The sequence below is a fragment of the Mixophyes fleayi genome, chromosome 6, assembly GCF_038048845.1.
Source record: "Mixophyes fleayi isolate aMixFle1 chromosome 6, aMixFle1.hap1, whole genome shotgun sequence".
Classification (NCBI taxonomy): domain Eukaryota; kingdom Metazoa; phylum Chordata; class Amphibia; order Anura; family Limnodynastidae; genus Mixophyes; species Mixophyes fleayi.
In genome coordinates, this window is record NC_134407.1 from 226,173,925 (window position 1) to 226,193,760 (window position 19,836).

The 19,836-nt window shown below is 51.0% G+C and overlaps 2 protein-coding genes across 22 annotated transcripts in view; one reads left to right on the forward strand and one right to left on the reverse strand.

The window, feature by feature from the left end:
- Positions 1–19,836, forward strand: part of LOC142160072 (uncharacterized) — a 1,559,230-nt gene that overhangs the window by 1,002,533 nt on the left and 536,861 nt on the right. The window lies entirely within an intron of this gene.
- LOC142160088 (uncharacterized) overlaps positions 1–19,836 on the reverse strand; it is a 101,194-nt gene that overhangs the window by 16,477 nt on the left and 64,881 nt on the right. The window contains exons 1-5 of one of the 2 annotated variants that reach the window (XM_075215017.1): positions 6,410–6,475; positions 3,396–3,587; positions 3,197–3,277; positions 2,983–3,080; positions 2,700–2,811 (exon numbers count right to left, since the gene is read on the reverse strand). In XM_075215017.1, coding sequence (XP_075071118.1) covers positions 2,700–2,811; positions 2,983–3,080; positions 3,197–3,230 — 244 coding nt within the window. In that variant the 5' untranslated portion in view covers positions 3,231–3,277; positions 3,396–3,587; positions 6,410–6,475. Of the gene's footprint in view, positions 1–2,699; positions 2,812–2,982; positions 3,081–3,196; positions 3,278–3,395; positions 3,588–6,409; positions 6,476–19,836 lie in introns of those variants that run through there. The other variant, XM_075215016.1, reaches the window with a different exon arrangement.

Below are 19,836 nucleotides of genomic sequence, written 5' to 3' on the forward strand. Positions count from 1 at the left end.
CTGGGCTGGTAGCACAATGATATGATGTGAGGAGGAGAGCAGGAGTCTAATAGGAGCTGATGACTCCTGATGTATGAGAATCACCCGAGTGTGAGAAGGAGACTGGTCAGATCTCTGGGCTGGTAGCACAATGATATGATGTGAGGAGGTGAGCAGGAGTCTAATAGGGGCTGATGGCTCCTGATGTATGAGAATCACCAGAGAGTGTGAGGAGGAGACTGGTCAGATCTCTGGGCTGGTAGCACATTGATATGATGTGAGGAGGAGAGCAGGAGTCTAATAGGGGCTGATGGCTCCTGATGTATGAGAATCACCAGAGTGTGTGGGGAGGAGACTGGTCAGATCTCTGGGCTGGTAGCACAATGATATGATGTGAGGAGGAGAGCAGGAGTCTAATAGGAGCTGATAGATCCTGATGTATGAGAATCACCAGAGAGTGTGGGGAGGAGACTGGTGGGATCTCTGGGCTGGTAGCACAATGATACGATGTGAGGAGGAGAGCAGGAGTCTAATTGGGGCTGATGGCTCCTGATGTATGAGAATCACCAGAGAGTGTGGGGAGGAGACTGGTCAGATCTCTGGGCTGGTAGTACAATGATATGATGTGAGGAGGAGAGCAGGAGTCTAATAGGGGCTGATGGCTCCTGATGTATGAGAATCACCAGAGTGAGAGGAGGAGACTGGTCAGATCTCTGGGCTGGTAGCACAATGATACAATGTAAGGAGGAGAGCAGGAGTCTAATTGGGGCTGATGGCTCCTGATGTATGAGAATCACCAGAGAGTGTGGGGTGGAGACTGGTCAGATCTCTGGGCTGGTAGTACAATGATATGATGAGAGGAGGAGAGCATGAGTCTAATAGGGGCTGATGGCTCCTGATGTATGAGAATCACCAGAGTGAGAGGAGGAGACTGGTCAGATCTCTGGGCTGGTAGCACAATGATACGATGTGAGGAGGAGAGCAGGAGTCTAATAGGGGCTGATGGCTCCTGATGTATGAGAATCACCAGAGTGAGAGGAGGAGACTGGTCAGATCTCTGGGCTGGTAGCACAATGATACGATGTGAGGAGGAGAGCAGGAGTCTAATTGGGGCTGATGGCTCCTGATGTATGAGAATCACCAGAGAGTGTGGGGAGGAGACTGGTCAGATCTCTGGGCTGGTAGTACAATGATATGATGTGAGGAGGAGAGCAGGAGTCTAATAGGGGCTGATGGCTCCTGATGTATGAGAATCACCAGAGTGTGTGGGGAGGAGACTGGTCAGATCTCTGGGCTGGTAGAACAATGATATGATGTGAGGAGGAGAGCATGAGTCTAATAGGGGCTGATGGCTCCTGATGTATGAGAATCACCAGAGAGTGTGGCGAGGAGACTGGTCAGATCTCTGGGTTGATAGCACAATGATATGATGTGAGGAGGAGAGCAGGAGTCTAATAGGGGCTGATGGCTCCTGATGTATGAGAATCACCAGAGTGTGTGGGGAGGAGACTGGTCAGATCTCTGGGCTGGTAGAACAATGATATGATGTGAGGAGGAGAGCATGAGTCTAATAGGGGCTGATGGCTCCTGATGTATGAGAATCACCAGAGAGTGTGGGGAGGAGACTGGTCAGATCTCTGGGCTGGTAGCACAATGATATGATGTGAGGAGGAGAGCAGGAGTCTAATAGGGGCTGATGGCTCCTGATGTATGAGAATCACCAGAGTGTGTGGGGAGGAGACTGGGCAGATCTCTGGGCTGGTAGCACAATGATATTATGTGAGGAGGAGAGCAGGAGTCTAATAGGGGCTGATGGCTCCTGACTCCCCCACTGGGCAGATACTTTTCCTCATTAGTTTGTACAGACAGAGAAGGGTGTAGAATAAGAGATTGTTGTAGTGTTAGAAACCCCTCCAGCCGGCACAACACAACCCGGAATCTACTCTGCCAATCAGGTGTTCACTGGAGCCCCTGATGGTGGGGACAGACTGGGCCGCAGACTGACAGAGGGTCGTGAAGTGTGTACCGGCTGGGGAGAACCCAGGCAAGCGGAGTGAGGTCCACGCAGAGGTCAAGGGCCGGCAGCAGACAACAGCATCGGTAAACAAGCTGAGGTCAGGGGTCACAGGCAGATAGCAGAAACGGTAAACAGGCCAGAGATCAGGGTCACAGGATACACAAGCGAAGTTCAATTCAAAGCCAAAGGTCATACACGGGAAATCAGTAACGGTATCAGAATACAGGAACAGGAACAAGCAGGTCAGCAGACTGGAGCACAGAAGCTATAACCGGCAATGAGGGAGCAGACCTCACTGCCTTAAATACTGACACAGACCAATCAGGAGTTGATACACTCCTGCAGGCTAATTGCTTAGAGAGAGCAGGGCCAATCAGGGCTTGACCCTGAATTACACAGTTGCAGGCTAATGGCTGTAAATCCAGCCCTCCTTATAGATCAGCCTACCGGCTATCTGTTGCGCGCATGCGCCCGGCAACCAACACCGCCGGGACGCAGCGCTGAAGAGGCGTCCGGCCGTTGCCTTGGCAACGGTCGGTGGTTGAGGGGAAATGACGTCCCGGTCGTCATGGTGACGGCCGGGACTCTGGAGCGGGCAGGAAGCGAGCCGCGGCGGCTGTGAGTACCGCCGCGACTCGTGACATGTAGTGACTGAACATGGAGAATATGTGACTCTTTTCTGTAATAAGTGTTTATTACTGACCTGTGCTGATATCTGTAGGGATTTCCTCCTCCTTACACTGCTGATCACCCCTCACATACCTCTCTTCTTCTCCCTCTGTATCTTCTACCTTAATATCAGTCAGGTCTTCATCCTAAATAACCCACAAAACAATAAAATAACTCTTTAACAATGTCTGATTTCATAAATTGAGGTTAAACAGAAGAATATCAGTGTATTAGACCCACACAACTGCTCTACAGATCATATAGTGAAAAGTCACTTTGGTATTTTGGCATTCGGTGAGACCCTAAATTCCATCTACCTTATACTCCTGTGGGACACTGTGATTTTCCTCTGTACAATCCTGTGAATAAATAGGACAGGGACATCTCTCTGGGGTATTTCTGTTACTGGATCCATCTGTAGAAGACACACAGTGACTGAGTACATTGTTTATATGTGGTAATCAGATGATGTGTATCTAGGTGGCCTCTGAACTGCTCACTCCCGTAGAATAAACTAAAGTGTCCTCTTACCCAGTGATGTGAGGGGCTGGTGATTCTCCATCATCACGTCCTTGTACAGACCCTTGTGTCCTTCTATATATACTCCCCCTCCTGCATGGAGCAATAGACAGTGACATCATCCACCTTATAGGAACCTGACACACACAATGGTCATCACCCAGACACATCCCCTGGTGTTACTGTATAATGTCCCATTCCCAGCAGTCACCTCTCCAGTCAGCAGCTGAATGATCTTGTTGGTCAGTTCCAGGATCTTCTGGTCATTGTCTGTCTCATGTATCAGTGAGTGAGGTGGAGGTACCGTGATGGGGCTCTTGGTCCTGCTCAATCCTCCTGACACACAGGGATGGCTGCTGGGTGTCTGACACTAACCGGATGTCTTCTACACCACTGTGTAATCCTGTGTATTAATAAAGACATTTATAAAACGATAAATTAAACACAACTTTGGAGTTGTCTTTGAGGGTCAACTATGCAAAATATACAAGAAGGGTCTTTTTTACAAATACAACCTCTATTATATATATAAATAGGTGACAGTTCTAGCGATATTAAACTACAATTCAGATTCACAATTATGCCCCCATAAGCACAGTTTAAATATGCTGTACATCCACATTTCAGCAATGACGTCATCGCTGTTATCTCATGTGAACAGAGAAGGCGCTGCAAGTACTCTGTAAACAGACAAACCAGGTGTTCTGAAAGAAATGTATGTCCATGCACACTACCACCACTGACGCGTTTCTCCTGTTTTTCTATCGGTGGTTTCTTCAGAATTGAAGAAATCGTCCATAGAAGGGGCGAAGAACCTTATAATGTACAGCGAGGACTTTATTGCTGTAATGTGGATGTACAGCATATTTAAACTGTGCTTATGATCTGAATTGCAGCTTATTATCGCTGTAACCGTCACCTATAGAGGGATAAGATCGTCTGTTAGCTCCTTACCATTCTTTGCCTCAGGGCTAATTATTAGACATAACACTCTAGTTACTTGAGAATTGTAGGCATTGGGATATATAGGCTGAACAAATGATAGAACTATAAATTATGTATTTGAGTTGAACGTCTTACACATTGTTTGATATCAATGTGTTTACAGGGGGCACAGGGGTGGGGGGGGGAGAAGAGAACAGGGGGCACAGGATTGGGGGAGGAGAACAGGGAGAACATTGGTGGGGGGAAGATGAGAACAGGGGGCACAGAGGTGGGGTGGGGGGAGGAGAACAGAGAGCACAGAGATGGAGGGGGTAGAACAGGGGGCACAGGGGTGGGGGGAGGAGAACAGGGGGCACAGGGGTGGGGAGAGGAGAACAGGGGGCACATGGGTGGGGATAGGAGAACAGGGGGCACAGGGGTGGGGAGAGGAGAACAGGGGGCACATGGGTGGGGAGAGGAGAACAGGGGGCACAGGGGTGGAGGGGGAAGAGGAGAACAGGGGGCACAGAGGTGGGGGAGAGGAGAACAGGGGGCACAGAGGTGGGGGAGAGGAGAACAGGGGGCACAGGGGTGGGGGGAGGAGAACAGGGGGCACATAGGTGGGGAGAGGAGAACAGGGGGCACAGGGGTGGGTGAGAGGAGAACAGGGGGCACAGGGGTGGGGGAGAGGAGAACAGGGGGCACAGAGGTGGGGAGAGGAGAAAAGGGGGCACAGGGGTGGGGAGAGGAGAACAGGGAGCACATGGGTGGGGAGAGGAGAACAGGGGGCACAGGGGTGGAGGGGGAAGAGGAGAACAGGGGGCACATGGGTGGGGAGAGGAGAACAGGGAGCACAGGGGTGGAGGGGGAAGAGGAGAACAGGGGGCACATGGGTGGGGAGAGGAGAACAGGGGGCACAGGGGTGGAGGAGGAGAACAGGGGGCACAGGGGTGGGGGGAGGAGAACAGGGGGCACAGGGAGAGAGGAGAACAGGGGGCACAGGGGTGGGGGAGAGGAGAACAGGGGGCACAGAGGTGGGGAGAGGAGAACAGGGGGCACAGAGGTGGGGAGAGGAGAACAGGGGGCACAGGGGTGGGGAGAGGAGAACAGGGGGCACATGGGTGGGGAGAGGAGAACAGGGGGCACAGGGGTGGAGGGGGAAGAGGAGAACAGGGGGCACATGGGTGGGGAGAGGAGAACAGGGGGCACAGGGGTGGGGGAGGAGAACAGGGGGCACAGTGGTGGGGGGAGGAGAACAGGTGGCACATAGGTGGGGAGAGGAGAACAGGGGGCACAGGGAGAGAGGAGAACAGGGGGCACAGAGGTGGGGAGAGGAGAACAGGGGGAACAGAGGTGGGGAGAGGAGAACAGGGGGCACAGGGGTGGGGAGAGGAGAACAGGGGGCACATGGGTGGGGAGAGGAGAACAGGGGGCACAGGGAGAGAGGAGAACAGGGGGCACAGGAGTGGGGAGAGGAGAACAGGGGGCACAGGTAGAGAGGAGAACAGGGGGCACAGGGAAAGAGGAGAACAGGGGGCACAGGGGGGAGGAGAACAGGGGGCACAGTGGTGGGGGAGGAGAACAAGGGGCACAGGGGTGGGGGAGAGGAGAACAGGGGGCACAGGGGGGAGGAGAACAGGGGGCACAGGGGTGGGGGAGAGGAGAACAGGGGGCACAGGGGAGAGGAGAACAGGGGGCACAGGGGGGAGGAGAACAGGGGGCACAGGGAGAGAGGGAGGAGGAGAACAGGGGGCACAGGGGTGGGGAGAGGAGAACAGGGGGCACAGGGGTGGGGAGAGGAGAACAGGGGGCACAGGGGGGAGGAGAACAGGGGGCACAGGGAGAGAGGAGAACAGGGGGCACAGGGGTGGGGGAGAGGAGAACAGGGGGCACAGGGGGGAGGAGAACAGGGGGCACAGGGGTGGGGGGAGGAGAACAGGGGGCACAGGGGTGGGGGAGAGGAGAACAGGGGGCACAGGGGGGAGGAGAACAGGGGGCACAGGGGTGGGGGAGAGGAGAACAGGGGGCACAGGGGAGAGGAGAACAGGGGGCACAGGGGTGGGGGAGGAGAACAGGGGGCACAGGGAGAGGAGAACAGGGGGCACAGGGATGGAGGGGGGAGGAGAACAGGGGGCACAGGGATGGAGGAGAACAGGGGGCACAGAGGTAGGGAGAGGAGAACAGGGGACACAGAGGTGGGGGGAGGAGAACAGGGGGCACCACCAGTCTGCCCCCCCTATATAATAATAACAGGATGACACCACAGTATTTTCTCCCGTATAATAACAATAATATAATTACCAGCTGACAGACACAACAAAGTCTTTTCTTTAAATCCTCCTACTACACGGGCACCCGGATGTTGGTATGGAACAAGTCACTTCCGGTCTTTGGACCGCAGCCGGAAGCTGGTGGACCGCACATTCCGGAAGTCATGCGTGCAGCATATTCCTCGTCCGGGTAATGATAGAGACCGCACTGGGGCAGGAAGGCTGGGCAGATAATAATACTGATCAACTGCTGGGACTTGTAGTTCTACTTGGAGTCCTTTATTAGTGTAAGTGGGGACTGAGCAGAGTGTCCCTGTCTTTATTCTTCATTCATTACATTGTCTGATGTCCCCTTATTATCTGTCCTCTATGTCTGTGTATGGTGACATTACTTCTTGTCTGCCTGTTATTACCTCATTATATATATATATATTATTCCCCCATGTTATGTCCCATATGGTGCATTACTTCTTGTCTGCCTGTTATTACCTCATTATATATATATATATATATATATTATTCCTCCATGTTATGTCCTATGTGGTCACATTACTTATCCTTGGCTGCCTGTTATTACCTCATTATATATATATATATATTATTCCTCCATGTTATGTCCCATATGGTGACATTACTTCTTGTCTGCCTGTTATTACCTCATTATATATATATATATATTATCCCTCCATGTTATGTCCCATATGGTCTGTGTGGTCACCTAGAGCTCTGTATCTCTGTCTCCATTTACCTCAATGAGGATCATAGATCTGAGTCACATGTCAGAGCTGTCAGCAGTTGTTGCTGGTCCTGAGGGTGAGGTGGCCGTCTGCATCCAACACAGGGGTCAGACATTGGGGTTAGGGGGATCTTGGCCTGGGCTGTAGGATACGTCTACAGTGCTAAGTCATAGCTGGTAGACCAGAGGCCTTAATTATCTAATAGAGGCTCATGTAGTATTATTATTTATTGTAGCTCCACAGTGTAGGACCGGGTAAAATCACAATATAATGAACACTCTGTAAAGCTCATCGCAGACCAGAGAGACACTGATGGGCTGAGTAGCAGCATAGCTGCCGCTTATCTCTACAGATCTTCCTGTTACTCTGGACTAGTCCATTTGGAGGGACGGAGAAGGAAACTGTGTAGCAGAAATGCCCCAGGCTGAAACGCAGAGAAGACAATCACTGGTGCTGCTGCTTCTTAGTTGTAGGAACAAGTTTAATGGTAAACCAGGGAGTGCACAGTGAGAGCAGACAGGGTGAGACCAGCCATCCGTAGGGAGAAACACTAGTGTTGCCATCTTTCTTATGACACCATGAGGCATAGACTCCTTGTATAAAAATCCCTGTATCCCCTATTGATAAAAGAGCTACTGACCTACCTTGTCCATCTTTCCAGCGGACTCTTGACCACATCCCTTGGACTTCCAGACGGCCTTCTCCTGTAGGGGACACAAATCCTACATTTCTATTAACTTCTGTACACCAAGCACTTCAAAAATTATCAATTTGGTTTCATTTGTTTTCATGAGTGAGCCTGTTGCTGTCTTAGCAGCCTCATCTGCTTTATCATTACTAAGTGGGTCCCTGTCATATGTGTGTGCTTTATACTTGATAATAGCTAGTTCCTTAAGTAGTTGTATAGCTGTCAGAAGTCCTTTTATGTGTTGTGAGTGCGCTACTGATGTGCCTGCCGCTGTCATAAAATTCCTAAGACGCCATAGAGCCCCATTGTCATGCACTACCCCAAGGTGTACCTAAAGTCAGTCTTTAAACTGATTTACCCTCTACCAACTCACATGCTCTTCTCAATGCCAAAAGTTCAGCCACTGAGGTTGAATGAGGTGGACTAAGGAGTTCAGCTTCTATAACATCTTTGTCATGTATAACAGTATAACCAGTACATAATTCTCCTGTGTCCGTCTGTCTATGACAACTTCCAATCGTATAAAATGCAAAGTCTACATTTTTTAAAGGGGTGTCACCTAATGTCAGATCTTGCGGTAAAGGTCTGATTCAAATACTCCACACAATCATGCGCATCTGTATAGCTGCCAAATTCACCTTCATCTTCAGTCTCCTCTCCTTCCAGCCTTTGTGCATCTCGACGCACATTTCGTAAATCTTGTTGAGACATGCCTAGTTTGGGCAGAACTTAGGAGCGTAGATACCGCGTGTGGTGTATAAACAGTTGAATCATGTCCCAGTACTACGTCATCATGTTGCTGCTATACTTCTTAAACACGTAGGGAGAGATCTCACCACAGTGTCCAATTGTGCACTGTAGTGTGGTACCGGTCCTACTAGCGTCCCCATGTTTCTGCGTCACGGCTCCTGCAGCACAACCAGCAGCTTTAGTGAGGTATAACAGTACGAATCTGCAGCTGGTTTTGCGGCAGTGATGTAGTGTATAACCTTAATCCTGTCTGTTGTCAAACGTCTTAGCCCCTGCGTGAGACAGTGCCCCAAGTATTTGACCTTTGTCTGGCATGGCTGTAATTGGTTTGGGTGCTAATTATCGGAGCTGATAACACCGACATTTACTTGATAGACAAAATATGGCTGAACGTGAGTTCACCAACATTAATACACAGCAGACTTACCTGAATAACGAAATGAGAACTATTTGACTGTGTTCTCCTACATACCGATCAGAAGAAATAACAGCACTGCGTTTTTACGTCATTGAAAATGGTGACCGCCATATTTGAAGTTTTAAGACGGCAATTCCAGCTGACGATTCCTAACCCTAACAGTAACACTTACCTTACATGACGGTTGCCATTTTCAATGACGTAAAAACGCAGTGCTGTTATTACTTCTGATCAGGATGTTGGAGAACACAGTCGGATTGTTCTCTTGTCATTTTAAAATACAAATTTAATCTTTAACTATTAAGTAAGTCAGGATCTAAGCTACCAACAGTAGGAAAGAGTCACACACACACTCAGCAGTTATTTTTGTCCTCTTCTCAGAATACACAGTCGCTCTAAGACCATTTTGCTTATCCATAATGTATATCACAGACTCTTCGGGTCTACCGTATACTTAGCCTGTTTTAACGTTGCTCATGTCGTGTCGAAAAGTACAGAGAAGTTACCACATACAAATAATTGGGTTCAAGTACTCAACATCAGCTTTTTCTCCTGACCAAATGGCACCAATGGTATGTAGACTATGCGGAACACCTAGCCCTGCTACATTCCCTTACATTAGTGGTTCCCAAACTTTCTCAGTTCAAGGCATCCTTAGGGTCACCATAATTTTTCCAAGACACCCCTAAGCCAAAATAATTACCGATAGTCCCATTTTTTAAGTAGTTGGGTCAAAATGACGTAAGATGTATTTAGACCCCTTCACCATCACATTGTGCCCCTTCATCATATTACTGCGCCCCTTCATCATACCACTCTGTATCCCCTTCGCCATCTCACACGCTGTGTCCCCCTCTTTGCCGTCTCACACACTGTGTCCCCCTGTTTGCCAGCTCATTCTGTGTCCCCCTCCTTCAGCGTCTCTCTCTGTGTCCCCCTCCCCTCCTTCAGCGTCTCTCTCTCTCTCTCTGTGTCCCCCTCCCCTCCTTTAGCGTCTCTCTCTGTGTTCCCCTCCCCTCCTTCAGCGTCTCTCTCTCTGTGTTCCCCTCCCCTCCTTCAGCGTCTCTCTCTGTGTCCCCCTCCCCTCCTTCAGCATCTCTCTCTCTCTCTCTCTCTCTCTGTGTCCCCCTCCCCTCCTTCAGCGTCTCTCTCTCTCTCTCTGTGTCCCCCTCCCCTCCTTCAGCGTCTCTCTCTCTGTGTCCCCCTCCCCTCCTTCAGCGTCTCTCTCTCTGTGTCCCCCTCCCCTCCTTCAGCGTCTCTCTCTCTGTGTCCCCCTCCCTTCCTTCAGCGTCTGTCTCTTCTGTGTCCCCCTCCCCTCCTTCAGCGTCTCTCTCTTCTGTGTTCCCCTCCCAGGGGCAAATGCAGGATTTGTAGAGGGGAGTTTCCACACCACGCCACCAGCAGGCGTGACCAGCATGCATTGGGGCGTGGCTATAATATTAGACAGTGCTTGGCTGCTCTCCAACTCTTCCTATCCCCATTATATACATGGACAATGCTGCGTGCACTACTGTTAGGTGCACGCAGCTTTCCCTTTTAAAGCATAGCTGTGTGAAGCTGGGCAGGGTCCAGCCACCTCAATAATACAGTGCCCCAGGCTTGGAGGGGGGTTTCCAGGCACTAGGAAACCCCCTCTCGGTTTGCCTATGCCTCCTTCAGCGTCTCTCTCTCTCTCTGTATCCCCCTCCCCTCCTTCAGCGTCTATCTGTGTCCCTCTCCCCACCTTCAGCGTCTCTCTCTTCTGTGTCCCCCTCCCCTCCTTCAGCTTATCTCTCTTCTGTGTCCCCCTCCCCTCCTTCAGTGTCTCTCTCTCTCTGTATCCCTCTTCCCTCCTTCAGCGTCTCTCTCTCTCTCTGTCCCCCTCCCCTGCTTCAGCGTCTCTCTCTGTGTCCCCCTCCCCTCCTTCAGCGTCTGTCTCTTCTGTGTCCCCCTCCCCTCCTTCAGCGTCTCTCTCTTCTGTGTTCCCCTCCCAGGGGCAAATGCAGGATTTGTAGAGGGGAGTTTCCACACCACGCCACCAGCAGGCGTGACCAGCATGCATTGGGGCGTGGCTATAATATTAGACAGTGCTTGGCTGCTCTCCAACTCTTCCTATCCCCATTATATACATGGACAATGCTGCGTGCACTACTGTTAGGTGCACGCAGCTTTCCCTTTTAAAGCAGAGCCGTGTGAAGCGGGGCAGGGTCCAGCCACCTCAATAATACAGTGCCCCAGGCTTGGAGGGGGGTTTCCAGGCACTAGGAAACCCCCTCTCGGTTTGCCTATGCCTCCTTCAGCGTCTCTCTCTCTCTGTATCCCCCTCCCCTCCTTCAGCATCTCTCTCTCTCTGTCCCCTCCTCTCCTTCAGCGTCTATCTGTGTCCCTCTCCCCACCTTCAGCGTCTCTCTCTTCTGTGTCCCCCTCCCCTCCTTCAGCTTATCTCTCTTCTGTGTCCCCCTCCCCTCCTTCAGTGTCTCTCTCTCTCTGTATCCCTCTTCCCTCCTTCAGCGTCTCTCTCTCTCTGTATCCCTCTTCCCTCCTTCAGCGTCTCTCTCTCTCTGTCCCCCTCCCCTGCTTCAGCGTCTCTCTCTGTGTCCCCCTCCCCTCCTTCAGCGTCTCTCTCTTCTGTGTCCCCCTCCCCCTTCAGCGTCTCTCTCTTCTGTGTCCCCCTCCCCTCCTTCAGCGTCTCTCTCTTCTGTGTCCCCCTCCCCTCCTTCAGCGTCTCTCTCTCTCTCTCTGTCCCCCTCCCTTCCTTCAGCGTCTCTCTCTTCTGTGTCCCCCTCCCCTCCTTCAGCGTCTCTCTCTCTCTCTGTCCCCCTCCCTTCCTTCAGCGTCTCTCTCTTCTGTGTCCCCCTCCCCTCCCTTCAGCGTCTCTCTCTCTGTGTCCCCCTCCCCTCCTTCAGCGTCTCTCTCTGTGTCCCCATCCCCTCCTTCAGCGTCTCCCTCTATGTGTCCCCCTCTCCTCATTCAGCGTCTCTCTCTCTCTCTCTCTCTCTCTCTCTCTGTGTCCCCCTACCCTCCTTCAGCGTCTCTCTCTTCTCTGTCCCCCTCCTTCAGCGTCTCTCTCTCTCTCTGTGTCCCCCTCCCCTTCTTCAGCGTCTCTCTCTTCTGTGTCCCCCTCCCCTCCTTCAGCGTCTCTCTCTTCTGTGTCCCCCTCCTCTCCTTCAGCGTCTCTCTCTCTCTCTGTGCCCCCCTCCCCTCCTTCAGCATCTCTCTTTCTCTCTCTGTATCCCCCTCCCCTCCTTCAGCGTCTCTCTCTCTGTGTCCCCCTCCCCTCCTTCAGCGTCTCTCTCTCTGTGTCCCCCTCCCCTCCTTCAGCGTCTCTCTCTCTGTGTCCCCCTCCCCTCCTTCAGCGTCTGTCTCTTCTGTGTCCCCCTCCCCTCCTTCAGCGTCTCTCTCTTCTGTGTTCCCCTCCCAGGGGCAAATGCAGGATTTGTAGAGGGGAGTTTCCACACCACGCCACCAGCAGGCGTGACCAGCATGCATTGGGGCGTGGCTATAATATTAGACAGTGCTTGGCTGCTCTCCAACTCTTCCTATCCCCATTATATACATGGACAATGCTGCGTGCACTACTGTTAGGTGCACGCAGCTTTCCCTTTTAAAGCATAGCCGTGTGAAGCTGGGCAGGGTCCAGCCACCTCAATAATACAGTGCCCCAGGCTTGGAGGGGGGTTTCCAGGCACTAGGAAACCCCCTCTCGGTTTGCCTATGCCTCCTTCAGCGTCTCTCTCTCTCTCTGTATCCCCCTCCCCTCCTTCAGCATCTCTCTCTCTCTGTCCCCTCCTCTCCTTCAGCGTCTATCTGTGTCCCTCTCCCCACCTTCAGCGTCTCTCTCTTCTGTGTCCCCCTCCCCTCCTTCAGCTTATCTCTCTTCTGTGTCCCCCTCCCCTCCTTCAGTGTCTCTCTCTCTCTGTATCCCTCTTCCCTCCTTCAGCGTCTCTCTCTCTCTCTGTCCCCCTCCCCTGCTTCAGCGTCTCTCTCTGTGTCCCCCTCCCCTCCTTCAGCGTCTGTCTCTTCTGTGTCCCCCTCCCCTCCTTCAGCGTCTCTCTCTTCTGTGTTCCCCTCCCAGGGGCAAATGCAGGATTTGTAGAGGGGAGTTTCCACACCACGCCACCAGCAGGCGTGACCAGCATGCATTGGGGCGTGGCTATAATATTAGACAGTGCTTGGCTGCTCTCCAACTCTTCCTATCCCCATTATATACATGGACAATGCTGCGTGCACTACTGTTAGGTGCACGCAGCTTTCCCTTTTAAAGCAGAGCCGTGTGAAGCGGGGCAGGGTCCAGCCACCTCAATAATACAGTGCCCCAGGCTTGGAGGGGGGTTTCCAGGCACTAGGAAACCCCCTCTCGGTTTGCCTATGCCTCCTTCAGCGTCTCTCTCTCTCTGTATCCCCCTCCCCTCCTTCAGCATCTCTCTCTCTCTGTCCCCTCCTCTCCTTCAGCGTCTATCTGTGTCCCTCTCCCCACCTTCAGCGTCTCTCTCTTCTGTGTCCCCCTCCCCTCCTTCAGCTTATCTCTCTTCTGTGTCCCCCTCCCCTCCTTCAGTGTCTCTCTCTCTCTGTATCCCTCTTCCCTCCTTCAGCGTCTCTCTCTCTCTGTATCCCTCTTCCCTCCTTCAGCGTCTCTCTCTCTCTGTCCCCCTCCCCTGCTTCAGCGTCTCTCTCTGTGTCCCCCTCCCCTCCTTCAGCGTCTCTCTCTTCTGTGTCCCCCTCCCCCTTCAGCATCTCTCTCTTCTGTGTCCCCCTCCCCTCCTTCAGCGTCTCTCTCTTCTGTGTCCCCCTCCCCTCCTTCAGCGTCTCTCTCTCTCTCTCTGTCCCCCTCCCTTCCTTCAGCGTCTCTCTCTTCTGTGTCCCCCTCCCCTCCTTCAGCGTCTCTCTCTCTCTCTGTCCCCCTCCCTTCCTTCAGCGTCTCTCTCTTCTGTGTCCCCCTCCCCTCCCTTCAGCGTCTCTCTCTCTGTGTCCCCCTCCCCTCCTTCAGCGTCTCTCTCTGTGTCCCCATCCCCTCCTTCAGCGTCTCCCTCTATGTGTCCCCCTCTCCTCATTCAGCGTCTCTCTCTCTCTCTCTCTCTCTGTGTCCCCCTACCCTCCTTCAGCGTCTCTCTCTTCTCTGTCCCCCTCCTTCAGCGTCTCTCTCTCTCTCTGTGTCCCCCTCCCCTTCTTCAGCGTCTCTCTCTTCTGTGTCCCCCTCCCCTCCTTCAGCGTCTCTCTCTTCTGTGTCCCCCTCCTCTCCTTCAGCGTCTCTCTCTCTCTCTGTGCCCCCCTCCCCTCCTTCAGCATCTCTCTTTCTCTCTCTGTATCCCCCTCCCCTCCTTCAGCGTCTCTCTCTTCTGTGTCCCCCTCCCCTCCTTCAGCGTCTCTCTCTCTGTGTCCCCCTCCTCTCCTTCAGCATCTCTCTCTCTCTGTCCCCCTCCTCTCCTTCAGCATCTCTCTCTCTCTCTGTGTCCCCCTCCCCTTCTTCAGCGTCTCTCTCTTCTGTGTCCCCCTCCCCTCCTTCAGCGTCTCTCTCTCTCTGTGTCCCCCTACCCTCCTTCAGCGTCTCTCTCTCTGTTCCCCTCCTCTCCTTCAGTGACTCTCTCTCTCTGTGTCCCCCTCCTTCAGCGTCTCTCTCTCTGTGTCCCCCTCCCCTCCTTCAGCGTCTCTCTCTTCTGTGTCTCCCTCCCCTCCTTCAGCGTCTCTCTCTCTGTGTCCCCCTCCCCTCCTTCAGCCTCTCTCTTTTCTGTGTCTCCCTCCCCTCCTTCAGCGTCTCTCTCTCTGTGTCCCCCTCCCCTCCTTCAGCGTCTCTCTCTCTGTGTCCCCCTCCTTCAGCATCTCTCTCTCTGTCCCCCTCCTCTCCTTCAGCGTCTCTCTCTCTCTCTGTGTCCCCCTCCCCTTCTTCAGCTTCTCTCTCTTCTGTGTCCCCCTCCCCTCCTTCAGCGTCTCTCTCTCTCTGTGTCCCCCTACCCTCCTTCAGCGTCTCTCTCTCTGTTCCCCTCCTCTCCTTCAGTGACTCTCTCTCTCTCTGTGTCCCCCTCCTTCAGCGTCTCTCTCTCTGTGTCCCCCTCCCCTCCTTCAGCGTCTCTCTCTCTGTGTCCCCCTCCCCTCCTTCAGCGTCTCTCTCTCTGTGTCCCCCTCCTTCAGCATCTCTCTCTTCTGTGTCCCCCTCCCCTCCTTCAGCGTCTCTCTCTTCTGTGTCCCCCTCCCCTCCTTCAGCGTCTCTCTCTTCTGTGTCCCCCTCCTCTCCTTCAGCGTCTCTCTCTCTCTCTGTGCCCCCCTCCCCTCCTTCAGCATCTCTCTTTCTCTCTCTGTATCCCCCTCCCCTCCTTCAGCGTCTCTCTCTTCTGTGTCCCCCTCCCCTCCTTCAGCGTCTCTCTCTCTGTGTCCCCCTCCTCTCCTTCAGCATCTCTCTCTCTCTGTCCCCCTCCTCTCCTTCAGCGTCTCTCTCTCTCTCTGTGTCCCCCTCCCCTTCTTCAGCGTCTCTCTCTTCTGTGTCCCCCTCCCCTCCTTCAGCGTCTCTCTCTTCTGTGTCCCCCTCCCCTCCTTCAGCGTCTCTCTCTCTCTGTGTCCCCTACCCTCCTTCAGCGTCTCTCTCTCTGTTCCCCTCCTCTCCTTCAGTGACTCTCTCTCTCTGTGTCCCCCTCCTTCAGCGTCTCTCTCTCTGTGTCCCCCTCCCCTCCTTCAGCGTCTCTCTCTTCTGTGTCTCCCTCCCCTCCTTCAGCGTCTCTCTCTCTGTGTCCCCCTCCCCTCCTTCAGCCTCTCTCTTTTCTGTGTCTCCCTCCCCTCCTTCAGCGTCTCTCTCTCTGTGTCCCCCTCCCCTCCTTCAGCGTCTCTCTCTCTGTGTCCCCCTCCTTCAGCATCTCTCTCTTCTGTGTCCCCCTCCCCTCCTTCAGCGTCTCTCTCTCTGTGTCCCCCTCCTCTCCTTCAGCGTCTCTCTCTCTCTGTCCCCCTCCTCTCCTTCAGCGACTCTCTCTCTCTGTGTCCCCCTCCTTCAGCGTCTCTCTCTCTTCTGTGTCCCCCTCCCCTCCTTCAGCGTCTCTCTCTCTGTGTCCCCCTCCTCTCCTTCAGCATCTCTCTCTCTGTCCCCCTCCTCTCCTTCAGCGTCTCTCTCTCTCTCTGTGTCCCCCTCCCCTTCTTCAGCGTCTCTCTCTTCTGTGTCCCCCTCCCCTCCTTCAGCGTCTCTCTTTTCTGTGTCCCCCTCCCCTCCTTCAGCGTCTCTCTCTCTCTGTGTCTTCCTACCCTCCTTCAGCGTCTCTCTCTCTGTTCCCCTCCTCTCCTTCAGTGACTCTCTCTCTCTCTGTGTCCCCCTCCTTCAGCGTCTCTCTCTCTGTGTCCCCCTCCCCTCCTTCAGCGTCTCTCTCTCTGTGTCCCCCTCCCCTTCTTCAGCGTCTCTCTCTCTGTGTCCCCCTCCTTCAGCATCTCTCTCTTCTGTGTCCCCCTCCCCTCCTTCAGCGTCTCTCTCTCTCTGTGTCCCCCTCCCCTCCTTCAGCGTCTCTCTCTCTCTGTCCCCCTCCTCTCCTTCAGCGACTCTCTCTCTCTGTGTCCCCCTCCTTCAGCGTCTCTCTCTCTTCTGTGTCCCCCTCCCCTCCTTCAGTGTCTCTCTCTCTGTGTCCCCCTCCCCTCCTTCAGCATCTCTCTCTCTCTCTCTCTGTGTCCCCCTCCCATCCTTCAGCGTCTCTCTCTCTGTGTCCCCCTCCCATCCTTCAGCGTCTCTCTCTCTCTGTGCCCACCTCCACTCTCCATTCCTTTACTTACCTTCTTCCTCATTTTTTACTGTTTTCTTTTCTGATGTCTTCTCTCTGCTTCTGCTCCTCACTGACACTGTTGGACGTGATGACGTCACGCCCGGCAGTCAGTGAGAACAGTGAGGAGGATCTGGCGCTGGATTGGTAAGTTCTTCTTTTTTTTTTTTTCGGAGGGCGATCGCGGCACCCCTGTGACAGCGCACACTTTGGGAATCCCTGCCTTACATAATTACACTGTTACATATATTTATAACCTGATATTCGTGCATTTTCATTAATACCTCCCTGATATCCTCTCTATACTGGTTGCCTGTTTTTTACCAAATCCAATATAAAATACTTCTACTAACATACAAGGCCATCAACAAAACTGAACCAACATACATCTCCTCTCTTGTCTCAAAATATCTCCCAACTCGACACCTCCGTTCTGCACAAGATCTTCGTCTCTCATCCACCCTCATTACATCCGCTCATTCCCGGTTACAGGACTTTTTTCGGGCTGCACCCACTCTATGGAATTCCCTCCCTCATAGAATAAGACTCCCCTCTGGTCTACAAACCTTCAAATGCTCTCTGAAAACCCACCTCTTCAGAAAAGCTTATAATATTCCTTAACTACCATCTTAACCTCACTAGGTTACCCTATTACCACCCTCTACACAATTCACACAAGAAAACAGCCCTCTGACCCCCTGACCAACATTGCTGTGTGACTGATCATCATATAGCATACAAATCACTTTTTACGTTTGCAACCTGACTGGACCAATATACCATATATAGATTTAACCTCATGTATCAGACTTCCATTGACCCAAATATTGTAAGCTTGTGAGCAGGGCCCTCTTACCTCTCTGTCTGTATTACCCAGTATTGTTTATTACTGTGTTTGTCCCCAATTGTAAAGCGATATGGAATTTGCTGGAGCTATATAAATAAATGTTGATTATGATGATTTCCTCCTGTACTTTTTGTGTCCCCTCTTAATTTGTAATCATATCCCAAGATGTATTATAAAATCATTTAATGAAATGAATTATTCGACATAACATTGCAAGAAATAAATCATATTGACTTAATAAAGACATTAATCTTTCAGTAAAAGGTGCTGCATACATTCATCCGTTTCTGTTCCCAGGTGAGATCCCAATCAGAGAATATCAGAAAACCTACAAGCTGGTGCTGACTTATACTGATATTTTGAGAAAAGCAGCTGTGAATGGGATTTAGCTGTTCCCCTAATAGAATTAGTATATGAATAAGACAATCAGAGGACTAATAAGAAGGACTGAATCTTATCCAGTTACCTAGTAAAATAATCACTTTTTCTGTAAAATTAATCACCAAATACAATTCTTAAAAAATCACATATAATAAAGGGAGGTATCCCATCAATTAATACAGCTCGTACCCACTGAGTATTATGTATTATTTATATATTTCAGTATTTATTATTCAGCAGTTATCAGTATATATCAGTCTATAAACTTGTTGCTGCCGGCTGGTTTTTATATTCGATCTGAGAACTTTTGAGTCTTTATATTACACAATTTAAAGTTTTCTGTCCGAACTGCACAAATATCTGGGACACAGGTTTATATTTTCATCAGAACTCGCTGCCCCCTTTCCCAAGACACCCGCATTCAGTTCTATTATCTGGTTACCTTTATTATGTGTGCCGTAATGCCCAGCTGGTGTAAGACTCAATTAGTGATCTTCTATTGTTAAGACCTGAGTACAATATAACGGGCATGTTGTAATGAGTAAAGATCTCCCTTCTGGATTGATTCCCATCTTACTGTTCTCAGTAAGATGTTCTGTTCCTTTGAATAATGATATTTTCAACATTGTTTGGTAGTGTCCAATAGTCGAGCATCAATATAGGGTTATTGCAATAATGGGTAAACCTCCCAGCTGCCCAATGCTTACCTTACGCGTTTCTCTGACTTCTGGTGTACTGGCGGTGTCGTCAGAGGGAGATCCCAATCAGTGTGGACGACTGAGACCTGATGAATCGGCTACGAAGGGATAATCCCGGCACAGATTCCCAATCTTCCCAAGAAGGGAATTAAAGGCTGTAGGCTTCTATACCCTCTTTTCCCTTATGATAGCATCCTACCATTTACATATAGCCAATACATCCAGCTCAGTGTTACATGTTAGATATTCTAATGGCCACACTGCGTGAACATATCTTTATGTTAGTGTCACAATCCAGCAGTCACCTGAGCATGCATGACGTGTGCGACAAAGGGTTAATAAAAAAAAAACACCACCTGGTCTGTTTAAAAATTATTAAAACTGACTGTTGTCTTCTCAATTATGCCCCCACCAAGGTTTTCCTGAAGAGCTGACACTCTTACTCAGGTACCCTTTGGTTCTCCTTTGATCTAAACTAATGTTTTACAACTCACTTTAATCAGTTCTCATAACACAAAAGATCTCCCCTGACCCAGAGTTATCATAAACCAAACGATCTCCTCTGTTTCAGCTATGTAGCGTTCTAATACCAAGCCTGACACGTGAATTCGTCAGAACACAGAGACATGAACTTATTAAATGTGATTTAATATGGAAAATAAATCCACAATGCTTAATATGTAAAACAATTAACAAAAATGACATATATATTATATAATAGTTTCTTGTAAAATAAAAAGGTGTAAACAACAGAAAAATGGTAAACTCACAAATGATCAGATTTCTGTGTGCTGCGAGAGCATGAATTCAATGAAACACTTCTCAATATGAAATGGACTTCCAAAAGTGAACAAATCTGTTAGATTTACAGGACATTTTAAACATGCTTCAGGTGCCGACAGCCCTCCTTCCACTGTGTAAATTCATTTATAACCCTCTTTTCAAAAGACTTTTTCGACTAAGAGATTCTTCATAATGGCCTAACCAGCATGTCCTACAAAGATTATATTACCTCCACACAACAGGTCACGAGTTTCCAGTGATTTACATGCAAGATATGACTCCTGTAAGTATGATATTTAAGAAAATATTACATTTTCCTGTGTCCTTATTTCCCTTCATTCAAACTTATCCCAGCTGATCAGCCTCCTCTCATGCAGTTGAGATGTTCTGGGATATCACAGAACCACTAAAAATTAGAGAGGTCTGTTTTGGTTATTATTGATGATATTGATA